The sequence below is a fragment of the Chrysochloris asiatica genome, unplaced genomic scaffold (assembly GCF_000296735.1).
Source record: "Chrysochloris asiatica unplaced genomic scaffold, ChrAsi1.0 scaffold00042, whole genome shotgun sequence".
NCBI lineage: Eukaryota > Metazoa > Chordata > Mammalia > Afrosoricida > Chrysochloridae > Chrysochloris > Chrysochloris asiatica.
Genome location: NW_006408560.1, coordinates 8,090,676 through 8,105,394, shown reverse-complemented (window position 1 = coordinate 8,105,394; position 14,719 = coordinate 8,090,676). Strand labels below are relative to the sequence as shown.

Below are 14,719 nucleotides of genomic sequence, written 5' to 3'. Positions count from 1 at the left end.
CCATGGACTTCTGGGGAAAAAGATATGTGAAAGGCACTGCAGGGGCAGGGGCTGGAGTGCCAGGGAGTCAGGGTGGTGCAAAGCTAGACCCAGAGGGGGCCAATCCCTGCCCATGCCTGTAAAGGAGAAAGGAGGATCCATGGCCTACCCCAGCACAGGCCCTTCCCCATACTGTCTCATAGGCAGGAGGGAGTCCCTTCCTCCCACTCCTAGTACCACACGGGGGTCTGCAGCCAAAGGAAAATTAGTGTTGGGCTTGAAAAGGAATGAAGGGCCCACTCTACTCAAACCCAAGTGCCAAACCCAAAGTGGGGAAGGGGACTGTAAATAATTATAGTCCTCAAAAGCCTTTTTTTTTTTTTAACCCCTTGTGGCGGGGAGGGAGGAGTTTAACAGAATGTGAATCTTAGCCGAAACTCCCCAATCCAGGGACCAGGCAGCAGCAGTGAAACCCAGGTTCCTGGGAAGGAGAGGGAACTTATACATCCCTGCTTTGGGGCCTAGTTTTCCCCACTACCTCCTTGCCGAGCCCTGATGAAGGCCATGCCATGCGTGCGGAAATGGGTCTTGAGGTTAAGTGGGCTGTCGCAGCTCTTGCCACACACTTTACAGGTCAATGGGCCCCCAGAAGCCGGCAAAGGTGACTCTCCACCTTCAGGGTCAGACTTTGGCTGAGGAGCCTCTTCCTCACCATCCCCCAGCCCCAGGGCACTTGTACTACCCACACCCCGCCTCTTCTTGTGGCTGATGAACCGGTGCCGACTCAGAGAGCCTGGGGAGGCAAAGCACAGACCACAGTCGAGGCACTGCTGGGTACCACCATCCACCCTTAACCCCACCACGAGGCTCTGCTCCGCTGAGCCACTGCTCCGATAGCGCAAGGGGCCGTAGCCTCCAGACCCAGGTCCACCTCTGGGGGACTTGGCTGGCGGTGTTGTACTGTCAGGCTCCTCACTGCAAGAATCAGAAGACTGGCGGCGTTTCCGTCCTGGCCCCTGGAGAAGAGTGGAAGGAGCAGTGGGCCTCTCTGTCACCCCCAGCTTCTATAGAGGCCAGGGTTTGCACCCTGCAGTTTCCCACCTGTACCCCTAACACAGCAGGCCAGACCTCTACCTACCTGGGCTCTGGCACCTGGGCCCCGAGCCAGGGCACTCCCCCGGCCAGGGGACTGGGCTCCAAGCTGCAAGCTGTGCCGGACCTGGACGTGCTTCTCCAGGATCAAACGGCTGCTGAAGGTGCGTTTTCCCTCTGTGCAATACCTGGAAGTGGAGAATGGGTGGCTTAGGTACACAGGCACAGCCTAAGACCCAGGCGGCCCGTGGCTCCTGAGGTGGGAGCTACCAGGGCAAAGGAAGGACACTCCGGGCACTGACAGGAAGTGTGTGAGGGGCAGGGTTACCTGCATGGATAAACTCTCTTGATACCCTCGTGATTGACCCTGACGTGGCGCCTCAGGCTGGGAGCTGAGCAGAAGGAACGCTCACATAGGCGACAGGGGAACTTTTTCACAGACTAGGAAAGCAGGTGATGGAAGATCTCAGAGCACGACTCCAGGAACCTATCCCAACACTGCCCCTCCAACTCTGCTCCCGTTGAGGGGCTCTACTCACCTTGCCATGCTCCTTCTTCATGTGAGCCACATACTCATCACGTTCAGGGAACCAAGAGTGACAAAGGCCACAGGTCCAGCCGCCAGGCCCCCCACCCCCACCCTTGATGCCTTTGTTCCCTAGTTCACGCCTGGGGCGCTTGGTTGGGCGGGGGGGCTCAGGGGAGCTGGGTACTTCTTCTGAAGATGAAGACGATTCCTCAGTAGCAGGGGCTGCCCCTCCCCGAGACACAGATAGCTCCTCAGGCTCAGTCTTAGGGGTCAGAAGGACACCCCCAGCCCCTTTCCCAGCAGTCTCTTCCCCCAAGCGTCCCGACTGATGGGTGTTCTGTGAAAAGGAGACAAGGGGGATAGCTGTTCTGGAGAAGGGCCTAACTTTGCCAAATCATTTTCTTCTCACCCACCCCATCCTATCCCTGAGGGACACCTGGTGGAACAGTGGATTAAGTATCAGGCTGCTAACTGCAAGGCTGACAGTTCAAACCCACCAACCACTCTGAGAAAGATGATGAGGCTGCTCTCTCTCATAAAGATTTACAGTCTGGGGGGCCATAAGGAGCAGTTCTACTTTGACCTATAAGTTGGGTTGCTATGAGTTGGAATCAACTCAATGGCAGTACGTTTCTGGTTTGGTTTTCCCTTCCTGAGGGTTGTGTGACCCTAGCCCCAGGTCAACAACCACTGAGCTCTAGCCCCATCCCTGACACCTTACCTTGAGATGTTCCAGCATGGTCCTCTTTTGGGCAAAGAGCAGAGGGCAGGATGGGCATTTAAACACACTAACACGCTGGGGCAGCAAGTGCTGGTCAAAGTGTGAGGAGAGGAGGGGCTTGTGAGTGAAGACGGTATCACACATGGCGCACTTGTAGATCAGCCTACAGTGATGTAAAGGGTAGTGTGGCATCAGGCAAGGATGAAGAGAAGCCCACCCCCATTTGGCTCCCCAAAACTCTCCCTTGAGCCACTCCCGTCCTCCTCACACTCCCTCCCCCTCCCCAGGTCTCACTTGGCCTGCTGTGTATGGAAGCTGGGATGCTGGGTGTAAAGGTGGGCATGCGCGCTGGGTGCAGACTTGAAGGCCATGGGGCAGATAGGGCACTTGTGGAAAACCTCGCAGTGCGACGTCTGGATGTGGGACTTGATGGAGTTCACACCCCCAAACACCACTGAACAGCTGGGGCACCTTGGGAAGAAAAAGGAGGGGATGCTACAATGAGTTAGGAGAATCTGTGTACACCCCCACCCCCACTCACTCTCAGGGACTGTGGGTTATGAGGTCTACTGGGATAGCAGTGGTGGAACATGTGCAAAATGGAAAAGGAGGGAGCTGCAGAAACCCAGCTCCTCAAGGGAGACCCAGCCTGTGCTCCACAGGAGGGGGAATGACGGGAAGGCAGAGTGCAACATCTCAGGCTGAGTCCCAACAGGGTTGGGGATACAGTTGACGAGATGAGGCTCTTCTTGTGATGCCATCACAAAGGCTGGTGCTAAGAAACATGAAGCCATAAGGTATATGGGGGTGAGGGGGAAGTGTGATGGCGAGAGGAGTGTGAGGCACCTGTATCCTACTCGACGGGAGAAATGCAGACAGGCCTCTCGAAGATGGGTCTGAAAATTGGCTTGCAGGAAGTTGCCCCCACACTCAGGACAGACATGGGGGGCCCGATTCTTATGCATGCGCTGGTGGGCACTGAAGCTGCAGCGATTAGGGAGCATCATGGGACAGGTCTGGCACACCTGGCGGGGGGAGGGTAAAACAAGTTTATGCTGGTAAGGAGTGGCCTGTTCCCTATGATTCTCCTCACCAAATCCACCAACACCTTCCTGGGTTCTATCCCTACAACATCTGCCCTCCTTCATCTCCCCAGAGCAAGGCTGTGGAAGAGAACTCACATTGCTGGTGGCCCCAGGGGCCGGGGGTCCAAGCTGCTGGAAGTGGGCAGCCATGCCAGCCTTGTCCCGGCACTGCTCCTTGCACTCCAGGCAGCGGAAGCACGTGTAAGCAGAGGTAGCAAGGGCAGCAGGTGGCTCGGTTGAGAGTGGCAGCACTGGGGCTTCAGCAGCAACTGTAGTGATGGCAGAGGATGGAACTGCTCCCTCACCCTTGCTCAAGGCAGGCAGGGCTGGAGGTCCAGGGACAGGAGGGACAGCCACAGGCAATAAGGGTGTGATGTCCGGCTGCCCCACCATCTGGTCAAGGGCCACAGGCCTCATGACCAGATGTGAGCACTGCATGACAAGCCCCTTATCCTTGTGCTCACGCGCGTGCAGCAGCAAGCTACACTTGTTGAAGAAGACCAGGCGGCGGGCGCAGTGGTTACAGGTGACCTCAATGCGCATGCTTCGACGGTCATAGTGCCGGGCTAGGCTCTTCTCCAGGGAGAAGGCATCCCCACACTCAAGGCAGCGGTAGCCTGTTGGAGGCAGGGCCAGCCCTGCCTCAGCAGGAGGACTCAGGTTCGGCCTATAGGCAGGCAGCAGGTTCTTGCTGTTGAGGATCTTGTTGAAGGCCTCCACCAGGCTTGACTGGGTCCGCGAGATCACTGTACCGCCCCCTGCCCCCGGCCCAGTGGCTGGCTTCGAAGGCTGCACCATCACCACTGAGGCCCCATTCACCTTTTGCCCTCCTGTCCCCAGCCCAGCCCGCCCCTCAGCCTTGGGCAGGGCTTGGGGTACCAGGCCAAGCACATTTTTAGCCATCGTCTTAGGGCTGGTGGCTGTCCCTCCAGGCAGAACCACAGCTTTTCGGGCCACACTGGCTGCCATCAGCATGGCGGTGCTGGCGTTCTGAATGGTGGCCACCGGCAGCACGGTGCCCTTTAGCCTCGTGCCATCCCCCAACTGGACGCTCACCACCTTTGGACCCTCAGGAGTCGGAGGTGCTGGAGACAGCTTTAGGAGACTGGCCTCAGCCAGGAAGGTCCCCTCAGCTGGAGGGGCAGAAGTATCAGGGTCTGAGGGGACTCGGGTAACAGTCCTCGTGATATTCCCACAAGACGTTTTGATGGTCTTGATCCGCACCTTGAGGGGCCTAGAGGAGCTGGACGAGGCAGGGGAGTCATTGCTGTCCTCATCTGCTGCCTCAGCTCCACTAGAGGGACTCTGGGGGCTTCCTGGGGGAGACTTATCCACTGGTCCCTCATCATCTTCTTCCTCTTCCTTTACAGGACGACAACCCGGCACTTCAGGGGAGGTGAGTGGGCTCTGGTGCCCAGGAGACTGCTTGAAGAAGGGCACCCCAGCCACACGGGAAGGTGAGGTGCTGGCAGGCATGCTTGTGGTCTCAGGGCTGGAGTTGGAACCTCGCCGGCCGAGGCCTTGAGGACAAAGAGGGCTGCAGCTGCCCTGCTTCAAGGCTCCCAATGGAGGGGACGATCTAGGTGGAAGCAAAGCTGGGCCATTCTCCCGGGCCAACTCAAAGGGAGTGGAGAAAGGAGGTGGGGTCATGGCCCCTTCTCGAGGTGGGGAAGGTGCAGAGGGAGGCAGTGGGTCAGGATGCTCTCCTGGCTCAGGCCCAAAATGAGCAAAGAGGTCCAAGGGAGCTTTGCCTTCCATGGCCTTTTCTTTCCAAGAACCTCCACTGGGAGGAGCTGGAGAGCGGGGTGTCCCTGGAAGGGATGGCTCAGGGCTCCCAAAGCCATTTTGCATTACACGGGGGCCCACAGGCCCTTCCTTAGTCACCCCCCCAGCTCGGGCCCCTTCCCCTCCTGAACTCCCAGCTAGGCTTTCAGGCTGCTCAGGACACACAGTGTTCTTGACGATAACGCTGACTGCCGAGATGTCTGGTGGCGGCAGGCCATGGTCAGAAGCCTGGGCTGAAGCCCCAGCACCATCCCCAGCAGCTGCTGCTGTTGTTTCTCCAGATTCGTCCCTCACACTGGGTTCTGGCTTCACCTGGCTTCCTGGTCCCTCGTTCTCTTCCGGCCCAGAGTGAATGGCTTCATTTGCATCAATGTCTGGAATGTCGAAGGCAGCAAGGAGGTCGTCAAAATCAGGGGTCTTCATGTCCCCCATAGTGGCAGGTCCCAGACCTGATAAAAACAGGGAGATACTGAGGACCCTGAAAGCAGGAACTCTGGATCCCTTCTTAGAGCCCGAGAGCACAAGCCTGCCAACAAGCAAATCCTAGAGAGCTGGCTGGACTGCCACACCCTGAAGTTGAAAAAAGGGTAGTATATGGACATACCAGGGCAGACAGCAAAATCCACAGAAGCACAGGAAAAGAGACTTCTCAGAAACAGACCAGAGTATTGGAGGCAGAGCAAGTTCAGTGAGCATCTTGGTTGGAACCACCTCACCCTATCCTGTGCCCAGTAGTTAATCAACACTATTATAGAGGAGGATGTAGATGATGGTCTAGGCTTAAGGGTTCATTCATGTCAGTATGGGATCAATTAAAAATTTTCATGGGTCTTTTAGGATCCACAGAGATCTGAATCGCCAAGTGTACAAAGGAACAGTGACTTAAGCAAAGAGATAAGAAACGCTTTGAGTTATAGCTTTGCTGGCATGTCGTATAAACATGCTCCTTTACTGCCTTACTTTTGCTGTTGGAAAGAATGAACATGCAATCCATACATATATTTTGAGCGTGATAAGAAATTGTAAACATGAGAGAACCCAGAAAATTATTTACTATGATATCAAATAGGAACATGTCAGGGTCAAGGAGGAGCTGAGAAAGAATCCAAACCAAATCAAGAGAGATCAAGATGGAAATAACACAGAGGAAAGAAAGAAACAAAGAGAAGAGAAAGAGAGAAAAATGATGATGGCAGTCTGGTCACAAGGTCCCCAGCCTATGTCTCTCCAGTCACAAACACCTGCTGCTTGCTTACCTACCTTGCCCAGAGGACCTCAGCCCTCCCCTAGCCCGTCCCTCCCCTAATCCCAACCCATCCTGCTCTCTCAGGGCTAAAACTCCCAGTGCGGCTCTGATCCAGCAATCACAAAGGAGAAAAGCCAGGCTCCTTTGCCCCTTTAATTTCTGATCTGAGCTCCTCACCCAATCTCCTCACCTTTTTAATTTTTTTTGGCAACAGTAGCCCAGGAAGTCTCACCCAAACCCAACCTGGTTCAGTCAGTAAAAAAAAAAAAAAAAAAAATCCCACAAGACTTATGTGGCACTAAACTAACAAGGAGGCCAGATGAGAGCTTGTTGGGGACCCAGATTTGTCCCCTGCCAGTTTCTTCCCACAAGTGTTTCTATAGCGAGAAAGAAGTAACTGAAGAAATCTCTATCCTTACACATTTCCTGCCTGAGATGCAAGCTATTTCTCAGGGCCAATTCTCTCACCTCTTTCCAGCCTTCAGACTGTAACTGGAGATAGTCCCAGCAGGTGGTAGCTGGCATTGCTGGGACCAAGGTGAGAGTGGGAGGAGGGGGTACCTACTAGAGGCAGAAAGAAGAATCCTCCCCCACCACCTCCCTCAATTCTGCAGACTTTGGGTTTAAACAAAGCCCTTTATTCCTTACCTCTGCCCTCAAGGGCTGCAAGGCCCTCCTCAGCCTGGGTGCCTCCAGACTTGGAGAGGCCTGAAGGAGCATCCACTTAGGCCTACAGGAGCAGGGGACACTATGCAAAAACACCTTGGAACTTGTCTCCCCTAACCACCTCCTACTTGGATGGCCAAGCACTTAGAGGTCATCTGATGGCCACCCATAGTGGGCAACCGACCAAGCAGCCCAGCTCAAGGCCGAGGCAGCTTCCCCATCCTGAGGCACAGGCCCGGCCTTTCTGCAGTTGCTAGTCCCTGTCACTTGGGCTCCTGCCATTCCTCCCCACCCCCTCACCCCTTGTCCCTATGTTCTTCCCCAAAAACCAAAGGAACGGGCTGAACAGGAAGAGAGTGAACTGGTTCGGGTGTTGGGTGGGGGCTCCAATGCCCTTTGCCAGGGCCTGGGGCCTCTGTGGTGCGAGCTCAGGGGAGGGAAGGCGTGGAGCTGGAGGCTAGGGGCGATTAGGCTGCGGCCAAGCTGGGCAGTGAGCGGAATTAAGTTCCTGCCATCTGCCGAAGGCCAGATCGGGGAGCGTGTCCGAGGTGGTGAGGTGGGGGCGGGGTCTTCACTGGAAACTGAGGCAAGCAGCCTGGCTGTAGCTCACACAGACGTGCAAAGGAAAGGAAGAGTATCGAGCAAGTCAGAACCTTTGGGAGACGCAACGCAGCACCACTGAGCCCATGTAGACCAGAGGGGAGGGCTGGGAGAGGGAGTGGGGAGAGCGCCTATGCAGGACTCGCTGTTCTCCGGGCAGGGTCCGTCCCAACTCCGACCCCCTCCCCTCCCCACTCTACGCAGCACAGCCTTCCCAGGCCCCGCGAGGCTCTCCAGAGATGGGGGAGTGAGCCGCGCGGCAGGGCCCGGGGCGCGAGTCCGAGTCCTGCCCGGGCCGGGGAGCTGACCCTCACACAGTTGGGGTAAAGGTTCTGTTCCGGCCTGGCCCAGGTCCCCCACCCCCACCCGCAAGCACGGACACCATTTTAGGTCGCGACATCCCGCAGCCTCCAGTCCCCAGGCCTTGCTTTGGGAGCCTCTCAGGCCGGGGGGTGCCAGGACTTGGGGTCCCCAACCCTTCCTCCAGGTTTACCCGGCTAGGGACTGTGCTTTCAACAGGCTAGGAGTTTCGCCCATCCGCCCCAAGGGATGGAGGCGGTGTCCCGGCCTCCCCACAAGACGCCCCAGGGGGGCGGCGCGGAAAAGGGGGTAGTTATCTAGGTGGGGGAGGGGCAGGGGCATTTACCCGCCCCCCCGGGGGCGGAGCCAAAGGCGGCTATCTACCCCAGACAAGCTTACTTGCTGCGCTCCCAGTGCGGGCCAAGCCAAGGCGGTCTCTGCCTTGCTCCAGCCGCCGCCACCGCCGCCGCCGCCGCCGCCCTCCCCGCGGCCGCCGCTACTTCCTGCTTCTCTCCCGTTCAGCCTCCCCCCTCTTTCCACTCCCTCCGCGTTCCAGGTCTGTGCTGTTCGCTTCCACACTCGCCATTGGCCAACAGCTCCGTCGTTCAACGTAGTGTCCCTCCCAGTCCCGCTCAGGGTTGGCCTTAAATACTGCCGCTCGGAATTAGCCCCGCACAATCCGCTCATACTCATTGGGCAAAGAACCTAGTCCTCTGAAGATCCCGCTCCCCATTGGTTGCGCCCGGGCCCACCTGCCCCATCTGTGCTCCTCAAAAACTACTGGTAGCTGCTGCTGTCGCTTAGAAATAGACAACCTGATTCCCTGCTTTCCTATACTGGAGGAGGTGACTATTCCAGGTGCATCTCCGTCCCTTTACTCCCTATTGGCTGTAATCTTTAAGCCTGCAGTTAATTTATGCAAATATAAAGAACTCTTCGCTGCTTCTATTTGGTGGGCACTTTGAGGAGGGCCTTGTCAACTCTCTGTGGAGCCAGTATATGTAGATCCGCTTGCACAGTTTTCTCAATCGTGCATTACATGAACAGAATGGGACGTCACCCAGAACTTTACGTCATCTAGTTGACCATTTCCTCGCGTTTTTACGCTGTTTATTAAATTATCCTCTAGTCTGGATAGACGGGGTCTTCATGTCTCCAGCCTCGAGCGTGCCGGTTCCTGAACGCTGGTGTCACCCATTGTCCCTCGCTATGCAAGAGGACTCGGACGGGGGCGGAGATTGGCGTGTGGACGGAAAGAGGATCTGAAACCTGGGACGAGTATGGAGACCGGAAGTGGGGAAGAGGTGACGTTGGAGTGTTGGCGTGGCCTAATACATTCCTAAAGAGGCATATTTAAAATGACATGCTGACACGCTTCCTAAACATGGAAAGGGAGTCTTCACATCTACTTCCCGTTTAAGAGCTCTCGTTTTCCTCACTTCTAACACTGGTGGGGGGAAAGCGAGAAGCTGAGGCCGGGTTTTCCCGCGCTTTGTTGCCCCGCCCCCTGTAGGCGGAGAAGGGGAGGAGTTAATCGCCTTGATTCTCTGTAATAAGCACTCGCAGAATTCATCTGCAAGCCCACGATGTCACCTCGCACACACTCCAGTTCGCCTTCCAGCCTCCACAGTCAACAGCGCAAGCAGCCACATGGAGATTCAGGCGATCTTGTTACCACCTTCCCTTTCTTATCAGGGATCCGAGGACCACCGTAGACAGAACTCTCGGGCGCCCCCTGAAAGTTTGCATGAGTAGTGGGGACTGCAGTGAAGTGTCAATCAGGTCACCTAGATCAGATTCTTGAGGGCACCAGTTACTATTAGTGACATGGGGAAAGTCTCTCAACTACCCTGAAACTATTTTCTCAGGAGTTAAGGAAGACTATAATACCCACTTGACAAAATTCTTTTTGCGAGGTTTAAGAGTTTTGAAGGTAAAAGTACTTTGGAAAATGATTGGCAAATAGGATTGCACCCCCTCACGTCCCTTTGCCGCCTTTTTTTCTGTATTGAGGCTGCCTGAGGTTCTAGCTCACGACCTCTTCTACCTTTGCACAAGGAGCTACATTGAATAAACCAAACTGAAATTCCATTCCCTTGAGGCTACACAGACCCTCTACAATAAAGATGTTAAGTGTCATCCAGTCGTTTGTGATTCATATCAACCCATATACCGTTTCTGAGAAGCCACTAAGGGAGTGGACCCGCAGACCTTGTGGTTCAAACTGTCCTTGGGGTCCAGTGCTTATCCTACAGCACCACACCAGGACTCTGACAAAGATACAGGAGACCAAATGAAACTGACACAGATGATAATCCTGGAACCCTGTGCTTCCTAGGAAAGGTTATAGAACTGGATTGAGTATTTCCTTGGAGGAAAAGTTGAGCTGAGGTGGCAAAAGAAGGCAAATGACTGGTCAGATGCAGAGTGGTCATCTTGAATTTTTACAATCACCTTTGGCAACAGAAGGCACCTGACAGAGTAGATTGACACCGATGACAGGAAAAATACTATTCTTTCTTTTTCTCCACACGATTGTGATAGGCTCCAACACTCATCCAGACTCACTTTCCAGGAGTTAAGAGCTGAACAAGGATGAGGTGGGTGCTGGCTGTCCCACTTTGGTGTCTGGATTCAGCTCAGCTCCAGATCTACAGAACCCACAGAGCCACCAAATCAGCATTAGTCTCAGAGAAACCCCCATAACCAGCCATCCTGCCCCTAGATGCTTGCAGTCCTAACAGACACTGAAACCAGCTCCATTAACTATCTCCACAAACTACTTTGAGATTGAGTGCCCTGAAAACAGACAACACCTAGGCTTATAGGAAGTAGCTCTAGTAGCATAGTGGTTACGAGTTGGGCTGCTACCAGCAGTTCCATGGGAGAAAGATGAGGCTTTCTGCTCCCATAAAGATTTGGTCTCAGAAACCCTGTACAGGGTTGCTATGGGTGGGAACTGACTCAACGGCACTTAACAACAACAACAGACTTACAGGAACTGCATCTAAGGTCGTCTTCATATCCCTATTTCACCCACCTTTTGAGATTTTTGGCTGGCAGGAGCCACATAGAGTTTTCTGCTCTCTGGGTCCAAAACAGTTGCTCTGTTTTTTGTTTTGTTTTGTCTTCCTTTCATTGTATCATTCATGTTATTTCTTTTTCTTCTCTTTCTCTTTCCCTTCTCCTGAATTTCACCCTTTCTGGTGCTATAGGATCAGCACTGGACTTCAAACCACAGGTTGGCAGTTCAAACCCACCAGCTGCTCCTTGGAAACCCTATACAGGATCGCTATGAGTTGGAACTGACTTGATAGCACTTAACAACAATAACGTATCTGTTTTGGTTGTTTCTCCTGTTTCTCATTTCCCCCTCCCCTTTTTTTCCTTCTGATCTTTCTTTACTACACTGTACTCACAGTGCACAGGCTTCCATTCTCTACACCTACAGGAGATAGTTGGTGAGAGCCTAAGAACATATCAACATACAATCATCAATTAAGTACAAACACAACACCACCACAACAGATAATCTTAGATCATTTTAAAAAAAGAGAGAGAGAGAGTGGGTCAAACATAAATGAGCAAGATGTAGAGCCAGAAAATGTTTTTTACCTTCAATGAATTGACAGAAAGATCGAGGAAAGCAAATAACTTGCAAATCAGCCATGGCTCTGCCTATGAAATAATCTATGACAGACTTGGGTTTTTAAAAGTTTGTGCAAGATGGGTAATGAAACAACTCACGGAAAGGCATAAACAGAAGCATTTGGACATCTGAAAACAAAATTTGGATCAATACACACAGGAAGGTAAAAGTTTCTTTACAAAAATTGTTACTGGCTACGAAACTTGGATATATCACTACGAGCCTGAGAGAAAACAACAGCAAAGTATGGAATGGAAACAGCCTCAATTGCCAACCAAGAAAAAGTTAAAAAGTCAAGCATCCATTGGAAAATTAATGCTGACTATTTTCTAAGGTTCTCAAGGGCCAGTATTGGAACACTATTTGGAAAAAGGTCCAACAATCAAAAGTGGTCATTACAGTGAGATGCTCACTGAAGAGCTGAAACCTAAACTTCGGATTAAATGCAGAGGACTGCTATCCAAGGACGTTGTGATCTTGCATGACAATGCCCGTCCACACACCTCTGACCACACTGTTGACACTCTGCAAAAACTTCCTTTTGAGGTTTAAAACATCCTCCCTATAGTCCTGATCTTGCTCCATCAGACTGTCACCTGTTGGGTCCCCTAAAAGTATTCCTTCAAGGATGAAGATTCATCTTTGATGAAGAATTAAAGACAGTGGTGCATTCCTGGATGGAAGCTCAGTGTGAAACATTTTTAAATAAGTGAATACAAAAGCTTGTTGACAGATGGACAAACTATTGAAAAGCAAGAAGATTATATAGAAAAATGATATATTTGTCTTTTCTAAAATTTGATTAAAATAAATTCCACAGCCAGAGTGTGCATAATTTTTTACTTACCTTGTTGATGAGTTTTAAAGCCCTGATCAGCATGGATGAGCTCTCCAAGGGAATGTGCTAGGATAGAGAAGAAAAAAAGTCCAAGGACTAAACCATGGGGAATTCCAAACTTTAAAGGGAAGGGAAGTGAGGAGGAACCAACAAAGAAAATCGAAAAAAGGACAAAGAGAGATAGGAGGGAACCTGAAGAGTATTGTTTCCTTGAAATTAAAAAAAGAAAGAGTGTTTCAAAGAGTTCAGGGAGGAGGAGAAAATGATCATTTACCAAAAGAGCAAATGGCATGAAGCCTAAGAATTAACCAGTGAAAATAGAGGTCATTAGTAATCATTTTAAAAGAGCAGAGTTGATGGATTGGTGAGAAAAAGCATACCAGGAGTGGGCTCAAGAGAATGAGGGAAGAAAAGAGATAGTGACTATAGACAACTCTTTCAAAGGAGGGAAGGAAAGAAATGGTGTGGAACCTGGAGGGGAAAGAGGGATCTAGAAAGAGCTATTTCAAGATGAAGAAATTATTTTGAAAACATTTCAAGATGAAGCATGTTAGCACATTGGTAGAAATAATTCAGCAGAAAAGAAAAACTGATGATGCAGCAGAGACACAGGAGTTCCTGGAGAATGTTCTGAAACAGAAGAAGAATGAGGTCTAGTTCAGAAATGCAGGGCTGCCTTAAATAGAGGTAAGAATTCTCTTCTAACAAGAAAGAAGGTAGAGTGCATGGATATGTCATGAGAGAGTTATGAAAGATCTCTCCAGTGTCTGTTGACTCAGAGATATAAGAAACAAGCTCATCCTCTAAAAGTTAGGATGATGGAAGACCTAGAAATTTGGAAAGAAATAAACTAAAACACAATCTGATTATCAGATGACCTTAAGGGCTTACTTTAAATTCATGGTCTTTGATTGAAAGTGAACCCAGTGAACTGATTATATGTTTTGCTCCCATCACATTTAGCTGCATCAGTGGAAACATGGACTAGGCAGAGAGCTGTATACAACTAAGGGAGCAATTGTTCCACCAAGTACAATTAAGTGTGCTAAGGGCAAGGGAGTTGAGAGTGTGTGCATTATAATGGATTAATCTAGCAAGGAAGGACATAACAATAGACCAAGGGATTGCAAAACACAGTAAAGCAAAACATTCTCCAGAATTAGTATGCTAGGGGAAGGGAGCTGAAAAGATAGGAGGTGGTGGTCAGAGAGAGGAGAGGTTTGAAACTAAGATTATGAAAGGGTTTCTGTTGTTAGTAATGATAAAACCTGAAGTATGAACATAGGAGGACTGAAAGAGTAGGGGATTGAAATCATCAAGAATTATGACAGGAAGCGCTTCCGGCAAGATGGTGGACTAGGCAGACACATTACACAGTCCCTCTACAACAAAGACATGCAAGAACAAATGAAACAGACACATGAAAATCTTGGAACCCTGAGCTTCAGAGGAAAGGTTAGAGAAGGGGATTGAGTGCTTCCTGGGAGGGGAAGCTAAACAAGAGAGAGAAACTGACCAGTCAGCCAGTCAGAGCATGACCATCTTGAACTTTTGTGAGCAGCTTTATCAACAGAAGGTGGCCTGGAAAAGCAGATTCTAATGGGAAATGTGTGATTCCTTCTTTTTTCTGCATGCTCCCCAAGTGACCAGAGGTGAAGCCAGCTCCCAGGCCTCATCCATCCCCAGTGCAGGCCCTTGCTCTCCAGAAGTTTGGAGCTGTGTGGTTGTTAGCCATGCCAGCATGAGGTGGGAGCCAGCTGCACTGCTTTGGTGACTGAATTCAGGTGGGCTCAGCTCCAGACCAACAGAACCCACAACAGCCACACTTACTCCAGCTGCCCTGGGGTCCTAATGGACACTGCAAACAGCACCATCAAGGACCTGCATGAACTACTTCCAGACTGAGCCCTGAGCATAAATACTGCCTAGGCCAATAGCCAATAGCGAGGGACTCTGATGTCACATCCTTCTCTCACCCACCAATGAGCTCCTTCCAACAGTTGCACTGGTTTTGTTTTGGTTTAGTTTGGTTTCCCTTTCATTATTTTGTTGTTGTTTTGTTTGTTTTTTCTTTCCTCTCCTTCTTCCCTTTCCATTCCCTTAAATTTTATCTTTTCTATCTTCACTTTTGTTTTTCCTTATTCCCTTCTGTCTCTCATTGCCCTTCTTTTTTCTTTTTGATCTTTATATACTACTCTCTTTTCTTTCCTGTTTCATTTTCCCTCTCCC

General features: G+C 51.4%; 1 protein-coding gene across 1 annotated transcript; it reads right to left on the bottom strand.

Annotated features, from left to right (window-relative positions):
• Positions 1 to 500: 500 nt before the first annotated feature.
• On the bottom strand, positions 501 to 5,635 carry ZNF687 (zinc finger protein 687). Its single transcript, XM_006861409.1, has 8 exons — positions 3,503 to 5,635; positions 3,168 to 3,346; positions 2,616 to 2,792; positions 2,322 to 2,484; positions 1,611 to 1,937; positions 1,400 to 1,512; positions 1,118 to 1,259; positions 501 to 995 (listed from the first exon to the last, which is right to left on the bottom strand). The coding sequence occupies exons 1-8, from the start codon at positions 5,621 to 5,623 to the stop codon at positions 501 to 503; spliced, it is 3,717 nt and encodes a 1,238-aa protein (XP_006861471.1). The 5' UTR covers positions 5,624 to 5,635.
• Positions 5,636 to 14,719: the final 9,084 nt, after the last annotated feature.

What these genes read in the sequence shown, in the direction of transcription:
- ZNF687 (XM_006861409.1), bottom strand. Translation starts at nt 5,623, where the DNA reads ATGGGGGACATGAAGACCCCTGATTTTGACGACCTCCTTGCTGCCTTC. An exon ending in TCCCGTCGAGTAGGATACAG is followed by an intron (nt 2,793 to 3,167) that starts GTGCCTCACACT and finishes TTTCTTCCCAAG; the next exon opens with GTGCCCCAGCTGTTCAGTGG. An exon ending in CCATGCTGGAACATCTCAAG is followed by an intron (nt 1,938 to 2,321) that starts GTAAGGTGTCAG and finishes TCCTTTTCACAG; the next exon opens with AACACCCATCAGTCGGGACG.